General features: G+C 31.9%; 2 protein-coding genes across 2 annotated transcripts; both read left to right on the top strand.

The window, feature by feature from the left end:
• The first annotated feature begins 2,868 nt into the window (after positions 1 to 2,868).
• LOC130967102 (uncharacterized) lies at positions 2,869 to 3,357 on the top strand. The gene has a single exon (XM_057891924.1). The coding sequence runs from the start codon at positions 2,869 to 2,871 to the stop codon at positions 3,355 to 3,357; it is 489 nt and encodes a 162-aa protein (XP_057747907.1).
• Positions 3,358 to 3,870: 513 nt separating this feature from the next.
• On the top strand, positions 3,871 to 8,892 carry LOC130970416 (ATP-dependent 6-phosphofructokinase 5, chloroplastic-like). The gene is made up of 13 exons (XM_057896499.1): positions 3,871 to 4,472; positions 4,550 to 4,640; positions 4,820 to 4,893; positions 5,276 to 5,387; positions 5,779 to 5,874; positions 5,997 to 6,098; positions 6,219 to 6,293; positions 6,626 to 6,766; positions 6,870 to 6,986; positions 7,065 to 7,169; positions 7,362 to 7,442; positions 7,857 to 7,985; positions 8,155 to 8,892. Exons 1-13 carry the CDS (start codon positions 4,147 to 4,149, stop codon positions 8,320 to 8,322), a joined length of 1,617 nt encoding a protein of 538 aa, XP_057752482.1. The 5' UTR covers positions 3,871 to 4,146; the 3' UTR covers positions 8,323 to 8,892.
• Positions 8,893 to 12,061: the final 3,169 nt, after the last annotated feature.

Genomic DNA, 12,061 nt, shown 5'->3' with positions numbered 1-12,061 from the left:
CATTTTGTCCCAAAAGTGAAGAACCCTAGCCAGCGCTAGTTTGTCGTCGTCCCTAGCCATTGCTTCCGTCGCGTTCCTTCACGGTGGATCGCCGCACTGCGCATCGTGTTGCCGCACCATGCCTCGTCTGGCGGCACCTCACCTTGCTGCTCTGCTCTTCGGATATCGATGCTAATGATAGAATCTTCAAGAAAAACGCTCTATTCTAATCTCAGGTTCAGGGGGGAGCTATGGAGCTTATTTGGCTGATGGGTCAGAGAATAGGAGAGATCTTCAAAGGACTAATATCAAGTATTTAAGAATTAGCTGTAATTGCTGATTATTTGTGGTGCTTGTTATATTTTCTTATCTTTTGTGTAGCCAGTTAATTAATCAACATAGTTAATGATATTCTAGATATGATGATATTCCAATCTTGCTTCTTCATCTTGGCGTCCCATTTTAATTTCTTGGCTTTTAAAAGGGGACAGTTTGTGAGGTTGTGCGAAACGAGTTTATATGTCAATTTTGCATGCATATATAGTTTTTAGCTTTTTCTGCATATAAACATTTTAATCTTACCATTATTGAACGTATTGAACTCTTTGAACCACTAGTTTCTATAACATCCATCTTATCCATGAGCTTCTTGTGACAAAATAAACTTTGGCAAATTTGTTTACTCCAAGAAAAACGTAAAATATAATGTGATGAAGAGAGTTGAATTTGAGGGAGAATTGATTGATTGAGATTGGGAATAAGAAAAAGCTGAATGTTTTAGGGGTGTTCTATTTGTATTGTGTTGTTTTTTTTTTCAGTTTTTTTAGTTGTTTTCAGCTCATGCCTCTCAAGTTGTGAATTCTTAAGTTGTGTGAATTTGTAGTTCAATTTCAGTTTTACTTAATTGTTTGTAATTTCTGTTTGTTTCTCAAATTGTGAATTTGTTCTTCATTTCTGCTTTACTTTTAGAGTTTTCCATTTTTATCATCAATTATTCAAATTTGGTATATATATTTATATTCCAGCTTTCTGCTTGTGTTCAAATTTGGTGATTGGAGAGACTGCAGTGATTGCCACTACGGACTACCACGGTTGGGAACCCGGAGAGGTTGGTGGGTGGGAAGGAGAAGCCTTCTAAGCATGAGGATGTCTCCGGGGAGTCAATAGATTTAGGAGAAAAAGAAGGAGAATTTTATGAAAGATGAATGCTTCAGAGTTTAGATAGATTTAGGAGGAAAAGAAGAAAAATTTTATGTTCTTGTAGAGTTTGTAATACAATTAGATTATAGATGTGGATTGAGAGCTTAGTTGGCTTTGAAAATCTAAAGTTACATATTGGTTTATTGTGTCTACAAGAAGATGCAGTAGATCGGCCAACAATGTCTAAGTGAGACAATGACACTTCCTATTCCTAATCATCCTGCATTTTTCGTTGGAAGAAAAATCAAAGAAGAGCCAACATCAAATGCTTTTGATAAGGATCCTTTAATCAATGAAGTATCAATTTCAAATATTCTACCTATATAACCAGTATAAGTGTTCTGTTTTGAAATTGTTCGAATTGTATAAGTAAATCATGTCTGCCTTTTTGAATCATTGTTGTTTAAATTTGTTGTAAGTGTAGTAGATTTTACTCATCATTCAAATATATAGTGATAATTTCTTTTTTTAGTTGATTGAGTATGTTATATCTATTTGTTTAACAAAAATTTGAGCTATTATAGGTGAAAACCGATCCATTGATTAAATGTTGTAATTATTGAACTGTGTTGAGATTTGAGAAGTGATCCTCTAAATTCCTAATATGGCTAATAAGACCATGCTGCTATGTTCTATGCTGAGATCAAGATTTTGGCTGTCACTGTAATATGATATAAAAAGAAGCTGCAAATAGATAAAAGGAATTTTTGGTACAATTTGTATATAAATAAGTAAAAGAATAATAGTGACAAAATAAAAGGAATTATATGAATATCTTTAATTAATTATTTATAGTTTCATCGAATTTTTAATTAGATTCTTATATTTTTTTTCTTTTCAATTAAGTTCTTAAGTGTATACAAGTAATTTCATAATTTATTAACATTTTTTCTACGTTTAATGTTAATAGGGATTAAATTGAAAAAAAAATAATGTATAAAAATTCAATTAAAAAAATATAAAAATCTAATTAAAAGTTCGATAAATTTTTTATAAAATAATTAAACCTAATAATAACAAAGTTAATTATTTAATTTTAGATGTCTAACTAATATTTTTTTCAATCTCCCTGACCTATGCATGCTAACTAGAGCAGAGTCGATATTGTATGACTATTATAGGATTTACTCTCAAAATAGAGTCAATAGCAGTCAATAAATATAAATACATAAAATAATTAACCAAAATTATAGGATTTACTCTCAAAATAGAGGAATGCTTTTCAATTATCGAATTACGGCAAGTTTTTAGGATTTTTTTATTTAAATTAAAAAATATAATATTTACCAATTTAAATAAATATATAAATATTTATCAAAATATATTTAGAGTCATATCTTAGATATAGTGAAAAAAATCTCAAAATAAATATATCTCAAGTGTACTAACTCTGTTCTGTGATATGGGTCGCCCTGGTCTGTACCCGAAATATGTTCAAATTCTAATATGGATTAGTGCATCCGAGATATAGTCAAGATTATATTAGGGTTTTAGCACTCAAGATTGTTGAGATATTGTGGTTGCAACATTGCGACGAAGGGAACGAAGAATCTTCCAGTCGCAGTGATTGTTCGAACAATGTATGAGAGGTTACAACAGTTGTTCGTGCACAAAGGACGCAAAACACATGCTCAGTTATAGGGTGGACAGATCTATTCGCAGTGGCTGTTGGCTTCTATAGATAAGAACATGGAGAGCCTGCCAATGTTGCGAGTCACCCATTGTGATCGTAGGGCATCAGTTTTTAGCTTGGAAGAGACGGAGCCAGTAGATGGTTGGTCACAGACTTCATATCCGGTTTGTATGACCAAGCATACATACGATTGCGGTCTGTTCCAATCATTGCATTACCCATGTCGACATGCCCTGACAGCATGTGCAGCTGCGAATATTGAGTGGGGTTATTTTGTTGATCCTGTGTACACAATGGCCTCTGTATTCAAGGTATACGAGAGGGAATTTCCGCCGATACCTAACGAAAAGATGTGGCCTCCATGGTACGGTGCACGCCTGAAGCCCAACTCAGCCATGAGGAAGAAGGCATCGGGTAGGTCGGTATCCACTCGAATCCGGAATGAGATGGATGCCATTGAACGTGCGGAGAAGAGATGTGGGCTCTGCCGCGAAGAGGGTCACACCAGACGTGGGTGTCCCAATGCGCCCCACTCAAATCCATGACGACGCATGCAGTTTAGGATTTAGGTCTTTTTGTTTCAATGTTGTCACTTTAATGTACCGATTGTTATTAAATGTGTTTAATGTGTAATGAAGCATAATTTCTGTATAACTACTACCTTCGATTGTTATGAAATCATTTTTCATCTACAATATTACAATATTTTCATAAAAAAGCATTGGATTTTGATTATATTTCGGATGTAATGCCCCTGTCTTACTTCCTTGCACGTATCTCGGATGCACTAGTCCATGTCAGAATATGAGCATATATCGAGTGCACTCGAGATATGACCAGCGCATCCCATATCACAGAACGAAATCAGTACACCTAAAATATGTTCGTTTTGTGATTTCTCCCACTGTATTCGAGATATAACCCTAAATGTATTTTAATAAATACTTATACGTTTATTTAAATCGACAAATATTATATTTTTTAATTTAAATAAAAAAATCCTAAGTTCTTATAAATGTAAGCACAATTGTTTTTTAAGCCAAAAAGAAACACACACAAAAAAAGCATGTTTGGCTGCAACCGAAAATATGCGGCAAACAAGGAAGCTTACATAGTTGATGGATGATTGACGAAGAAGGAAGTTGAGAAGAAAAAAGCATACGTGGTCCTCGGTTTCATCAAAAAGTCAAAGTCAAACAAACGCCAAACAACCCCCCTCCCCCCCAAAAGTTCACCTTCTCACTCTCCGCTGCCCCTCGTTCCCTCCGATCTCCGATCCCTCTCCCATTCCTGCTTCCTTCTTCCTCGTCCTGATTCTGATTCTAAAATTGGTGATGGGTTCCATGTCTCACGTGATCACTTTCTCTCACCTAACTTGTTCTGCCCGCTCCTCCTATACCCAATTCACACCACCACCACCACCTTCTAGAACCCTCAACAAAGTTCGAGTCTTTGCGCAGTTCAAAGCCACCACTCAAACCCCTACTCCTTCCAGCACCACCACCATCAACAACAATAACCATAACAAGTTTGATTTCAGTGATCCTGATTGGAAGACCAAGTTCCAGCAAGACTTCGAGGCCCGCTTCAGCCTCCCCCATCTCACTGACATCTTCCCCGATGCTTCCCCTATTCCTTCTACCTTCTGCCTCAAAATGAGGTCACTTAGTCAAAACTATACTCTTCTTTTTCAATTGGATTCGTTTCTCTCTGTTCATGTGTTTCGCTGTGTTGCAGGACTCCTGTTGACAGAGATATTCAAGGTCATTATTCTTCTGATGAGGACTGGCATGGATACATTAACAACAATGACAGAGTGCTTCTCAAGGTTTGCTTTTTGCACTCTATATTCATACTTAAATAAATACTGCCTTGTTGCCAATTTCTTTTACTATTTTTATTCATCATGATTGGGGCTTTGTGTTGCTTTCACTAGATTGGATCAAATTAGTTTTCTCTATGTATATGTAGGCATGAGGTTATTCTGAACTGTTGTTGTTATTTCAGACAATATACTATTCATCGCCTACATCTGCTGGTGCTGAGTGCATTGATCCCAACTGTACTTGGGTCGAACAATGGTAAAGTATTTAATTCCCTAATTTTAAACAGGAATATGATAATGACTTATTGAATATCTTGCATTCAACTATATACAACTGCTGTTATATTGTATATAAAGTATTGCACGTTACAAGGTAGTAACACCTTCTTGTTCTAAAATTTTTAAAAACTCCATGAAAGTTAATGGATGTATTTGGGTTTTGAGAATTCTATTACCTTTCCCAGAAAAGAGATTGTAGCCATGATCTTACCATGCTCGCTAATGGCCATTGAATTCACGGATTATTTTGTCTTTTGGGTTACCAAATAGTTGCTTACAATATTGTTTTAAGTCTTGTCGTAATTCATGTTGTTTTATAAGATTAGCATATGTGTTGAGAGATACTGAAATCATTTTAGGGTTCATCGAGCTGGGCCTCGGGAAAAGATATATTATAAACCAGAAGAAGTAAAGGCTGCAATTGTTACCTGTGGAGGCCTCTGTCCTGGTCTTAATGATGTCATTAGACAGGTTAGCTTGTGATCAATTTGTTTTATGCAAGTATTTGACCTTATTGTTCCCTGAAATATGTAAAGCATCTTTTCTGGTTTTCTGAAAGTTAAGTTATCAAAATGTAATAATTTAATTGTTATTGACTATTGCTGTTAGTCATCACTTCATTTCCTGGGAAATAATATTTTCCTGCACTAAGCTTTTGACTATTAACATGTAATATATTCTCTTTACTTTGATGTATCTTTCTTAAATATGATATAGCCATCCCTGGTGTCATGAAATACTAAATTGTTTCATATCTTGTAGTTAAGGAAGTTTCTAGTTCAGCTCACTTTACCTAGTTTCAAGTTTTACAGCCAGTAATTGTTTCCTCATTGTAATTGCTTCAATAATGAATGTTGTGCAGATTGTAATTACACTTGAAATATATGGTGTGAAAAAGATAGTAGGGATTCCATTTGGTTATCGGGGATTTTCTGACCAAGAATTGACAGAAGTGCCCGTAAGTTCATGCCTATCTTCTTTCTAATTTGGTGCAACGTTAACCAGTTCAGCTAAAGCGGTAAGTGGAACATGAGTTCTTCTATCAACTGACTCTTAACCATATTGGCCTTTCATTTGCAGCTGTCAAGAAAAGTAGTTCAGAATATTCATCTTTCTGGTGGAAGCCTGTTGGGAGTTTCACGAGGAGGACCTGCAGTCAGTAATATTGTTGACAGTTTGGAGGTGATTGATTGATCTGTTCCATTGATAGACTAATTGATGAATTTTCAGAGAAGATATTTTTTATGCCGAGTTTGATGTTTGTCCCTTATTTTATCTGAATTTGCATGTTCTTAATTTCAGGAAAGAGGGATCAACATGCTTTTTGTATTGGGTGGAAATGGCACACATGCTGGTGCAAATGCAATTCACAATGAGGTTTCTAAACTCTTATCCTTGTATCATTTGATCTTGTTCAATTTGGATTAATGTCTGATGTACAGTGGTTATTTTAGGAGAAATTGATATCTTGTAAACTGTGTTCATTGGCATATATGAAAACTGTTATTTCCAATTCGCTGGCTATTCCTTTTCTTTTTGCATAGCCTCAGTGTTAACATTAAACTAGATGTCAACATTCTGTTACCCTTAATATGCAGTGTGTGATAATTGAGGATCTTCAATTACATATTACACTGTTATATAATTTATAAGCTTGTACTCCTAATTTGTTATTGTACTTAATGAAGTGGGATTTTTGTTTCTTTCAGTGTCGTAAAAGACGTCTTAAGGTATCTGTAATTGGGGTGCCTAAAACTATAGACAATGACATTCTATTGATGGACAAAACTTTTGGCTTTGATACTGCGGTTGAAGAAGCACAGAGAGCAATAAATTCTGCATACATTGAGGTAATAAATTACTTATTATTCAGAGTCACTTTGACTAGATGCAGTAATTGTTTCTAGTTGATGGGTATTGAATTATTCGCATTCTTCCCTTATGTCTTGTTAGGCACATAGCGCATATCATGGGATTGGGGTTGTGAAATTGATGGGACGTAGCAGTGGATTCATAGCAATGCAGTCATCCCTGTCTAGTGGACAGGTTGACATATGTCTGATTCCTGAGGTATATATGATGTAAATTAGTCGGATGTTCTTTCTGCGATACTGATAAACTTATACAAGTTTTGGCTGTGTTTTTAAGGTACCTTTCAATTTACATGGTCCTCACGGTGTACTGAGTCATCTTAAGCATCTTTTAGAAACAAAGGGATCGGCTGTGGTCTGTGTAGCAGAGGGAGCTGGACAGGTGATTTAGTTTAAGTATTTAATTTAGCATATAACAGTTTCAAGATATTCATTATTAAAATTTTCTCCTTTGTTTTTCTTATATAAAAAGTTAATTACAGACATCATATTACTAAATTTTCTCAGAAGACACCTCAGAGTTCAGACATTGAGATTGACACTCAAACTTGCTTGTTGATAAATTATTATGCAGAATTTACTTCAAAAGACTAATGCTACAGATGCATCAGGAAATGTTGTATTTGGAGATATTGGTGTATATATTCAGCAAGAGGTTTGTATTACGTTCTTGTGGTGCTACTGTTTACAAAATTCTAAAGGGTTAATACCTGATTTTAAAGTGGATAGATATTATTTTGAAATGAGTCAGACATGAGAGAGTATGAACCTTTCAAGGTTTTACCTTTTAATATAATTATGTTCTCAGAAAGTTTGACCTTGAGTTGCCTTTATACTATTATTTCCATTAAAACTAAGCAACACATGCATTTTTTGAAGTGGCAATTCCAAGCATTGTGTTTAGGTTTGATTTCTCATGCCATAACGTTTTAAATGTTGTATGCTGAGGATGAATACATGCCTTGAATTCTTGAATACAGCCTTCGTTTGAATTATTATTGTTGTATATATTTTTTTTCCTTTCCTTTTCTTTGTAATATCTGTTTTGCCGACAACTGCTGTATTTCAGACGAAAAAATATTTCAAGGAGATTGGCGTTCATGCTGACGTGAAATATATTGATCCAACATACATGATCCGTGCTGTTCGAGCAAATGCATCAGATGGAATTTTATGCACTGTACTTGGACAAAATGCTGTTAGTCTCTCTTTCCCTCTTTGAGTATGCTCTTGTATATGTATATATGAGTTAGAATGACAGCAAAATGACTTGAACTTATGACCTCCTGCAAATTATGTACGAGCTCATTTAGACATCCTTTTCGTTAATATCTATGTTATATTGATTCATAGTATTTGCATTTCAGGTTCATGGTGCTTTTGCAGGATATAGCGGCATTACAGTAGGCTTATGTAACACACACTATGCTTACTTTCCTATCCCAGAAGTTATATCTCATCCCAGGTTGGTTGATCCCAACAGTCGAATGTGGCATCGTTGCTTAACTTCAACGTGCCAACCCGACTTCATTTGATTACTTAATGTTGAGTAAACCCGAGGCTTGTAAATTCAAGCTTCCCAAGATTATATCATAGCTAGGAAAAAATTTCAAGCGAGCAGACATTTTCGAAAATAATAGGAAGGGAGGCATTTCCCTCTTTTTTGTATAGCATAGCATGGCAACTGAATAATACCTTTGCCACCAAATTGAACTCCAGGTAAAATTTGATTAGAGGAACCACCAGCACTCTGTGCTTGAATTTTGATTTTTTTGTAAGATCTGTTTAGCTGATATCAAGGGCCAAATTTAATGAGCTGTTGTATGTTTGAAATCTAGATCTGCAGTATTTTGGATAAATAATAAATTTTATGGCTGATGTTGCTTGTAAAGCATATTACGTACCCCAGATTAATGGGAAATTGGTTGGATTGTGTTCATATTCTTTCTTATTTTCGGCACATCATAGAGAGAAAAAGATTTCTCCATAGAAATGGGACAGTAGATTGATGTACAGAGGAGAGGGGAAAAAAAGAGGGGGTAAAATACATGAAATGTATCTCTTTGATTATTGACCCTAATGGAAATAGGTGTGTTTGGTTTGTATTTTATTTATTTTTAATATTTTGGTTTTGTTTCGTTTGTGTTTTTATTTTTTTGTCATTCACAAAATTCTGGAAAAAAAAAATAAAACATAAACTAAATGCATTCTTAGTATTTTGAATTTTATCACAAAAAAATTTACCTAGTGTTGGTCATCATAACTTGAGGGATGGAAATATTTATTACTTTAACTAAACTCCCGTTACTAAGGGATGAAAATAGAGAAATATTAAGTAAATAAGTTATTTTTATAATTAAGTTTTATTAAATTTTTTTATGTATAACTTTTTTTATTTTTTTTAACTAAATTTTTTGTTATTAATTTTTAAGTTATTGAACCAACTTAATTGAATTTAGTTATAAACATAACTTGATTATGTGTTTGTTGGGCACTATTAAATTGATACAAAAAATTTTTTTAATGAAAAATAAATTTTTTTATTTTTTAGTATGTTTGACAAATTTTTAATAGTAAAAATAAAAATACTAAAAAAATAATATAAATTTTTTTTGGAGTAGTTACAATTTATTTTTTTAAAAGATATTTTTAAAAAAAAATGTTTTTTACATAATAAATGAACAAAAAAATATTTTTATTTTATTTTATTCAAATATAATTGATAAATAAAAAATATTTTTTACATGAAATATTTGAACATAAAAATCATTCTTACTTTTGTAGAAAATTTTAAAAAAATATATCATTTAAAGATCTTTTCAAAAATAAGCACCCAAACAAACTTACCTAGGAGATGAAAATATTTGCAACTTTAACTAATCTTTCTTTGTTGAACACATTTTTTTTTAAAAAAATCTTGCATTAAAAAAAAAAGAGCTAATATCTGTTGTGGCTTGAAGGAGAGAATCAAACCAGGTCAGCCCTAATTTCATGTATCGAAACCTTTCTTTGGTTTCTCTGTGGTGTGACTGCGCCAACAAAAAGCTAAACTAGAACTCTTCTTTTGAACATACCCGGAGCGTGAGAGCTCTCAAACTCTTCAAATTTAATCAGTTAACCAGGAATCATGTATCTCTGTTTCCGTTCTGCAGCTAGTGCCTCAGGATTTCATAGAAAGAAAAAAACAAGACATTCATTAATAACATGTTTGTCGGGTCTCTTGTTGGTTTATTAACCTGCACTGCACCTCCATCGTACACTGCACAACAAAACCAATTGTTTTATACTTTTAATACACAGCTTAACAGAAACCCTTTTTTATCATTACTGTGATTGTGATTGTGAATGAATGAATGGATGGATGGATGCAGTTGTAGAGCCCATCACACTAGTTAATTACCGTTATATTAAGTATCAGTATTTTTTTATTAATTTTAATAAGTATTTAGTCAGTATAAATATTAAATAATCTTTACTAATTTATGTAGATAAATTTTAATAAACATAAATATAAATACAAATGATATATTTTATATATATGAATTATTATTGATTAAATACTAATTTAAAATAGTGATATTTGTTGGTTGTATTTTAAATCATAGATATAAATGGTCAAGTGGAAAGTAGAGTTGGATGATGTGGGAGAGGCGAGAGGAAGAGCGAAATAGATTTTCTCTATTTTTTTTGTCATTAAAGAGAATAAAGTATAATTTTTTATTTTTAATTTTATAAATAAGATTAAAAATAAATGAAAGAAAATATAATAAAGGATAAAATTTTTTATTAGATATCATTCAATTTTTTTTTTTATTGGAGAAGATCCACTCTCAAAGAAGAGTGGGGCACGATATATATTAATTAATTGAAAGCAAGTTAAAACATAGAGCAAATAAGCCTAAACCCAGTGAGTGTGACAGTGATGGCACCAGTGAGCATTGTTGAGGTCCCACTGCTAAGTACTGCACAGAAATACACATGTATCTCATCACACATAATACTCACTGACACAAGCAATAAACTCACCCTCAGAGAATTATTCTCCTTACACATTACAGCTTTTTTTCCCTTCTATCTCCTCCTATCTCTTATCTCTCATGTCTCATCTCTCATCAAATGCACAATACCTTATTTTTATTGAGATATAGCTTTTGATGAAAAATTTAATTTTGATATAAAATCCTCTTATATGTGTATCTAATGATATAATATTAATATTAATAAAAATAATTATTTTTTATATTAATTGTATAAATAATTATTAAAAAAATTATAAATACATGATTATATAAAATATTTTATATTATTAATGTATTAAAATTAAATTCATATTTTCATAAGTTAAATTTTCAAGAAAATTAGTTTCATAATGATGTATAAATATATAGCATATTTTTAAAACGTATCTTAACCAAATTGATGATAACAATTATTATACCTCTATTTTTTATTTTCTATTCTTATACAGTATTAATCTTTTTAATAAAAATTAAAATATTCTATATTCATTTTTATCTTATAATTTTAATAAATTAGAATAAAAAATTATGTATTTAATGTCATTAAAATGTTACAATTTTATTTTTTGAAAAAAAAATATTTTTAATATTCTTAGTTAGTGATCTCTTTAATTGAAATACTTAGTTAAAATATAAATTAGGTTTTTTTTTATGTTCTGTATTCCCAATAATCCAATAATGAATGGCTGTAGTGTTCCAAGAGAATTGTCTGCTCTAAGTTCTGTAGTTCGTCTCATATGCGATGCATATATGGGCTTACGGTATATATTGGGATTATAAATAATAGTATATGCCTGCTTATTTATTTTGCTACTAGTATCACTATCACCATGAAAAAAGAAATGTTATTATATACATATTAATTTTGTCAATAGTAAGTCAGCAATTATTTTAAGACATTAGACTAATGAATTGTTGTATGTATAAAATGAAATTTAAATTTTTTTAATATTTGTGGAACTTAAATTTTTTAATATAAAAAATTTATTTAATCAGATAAATATATTATATGTACAAGATGAAATTTAAATTTTTTAATATTTGTGAAATTAAAAATTTTCAATATTTATTTAATCAGATAAATATATTAACTACTCTGACTAATCTAAACTAGTTTGATTTTATGATTTATTCTGCCATCTTAATGAACAGGAGATGACTCCCAATGCAAATGCCCCCACATGATAAATTTATTAATTTTTAGTCAGTTGATGACAAATATATTCATGTGATTCTCTTTAAGAAAAAAAAATCA

This window comes from Arachis stenosperma, chromosome 3 (assembly GCF_014773155.1).
Source record: "Arachis stenosperma cultivar V10309 chromosome 3, arast.V10309.gnm1.PFL2, whole genome shotgun sequence".
NCBI lineage: Eukaryota > Viridiplantae > Streptophyta > Magnoliopsida > Fabales > Fabaceae > Arachis > Arachis stenosperma.
Note: the sequence above shows the minus strand (reverse complement) of the source record. Positions and strands in the feature narration are given on the sequence as shown.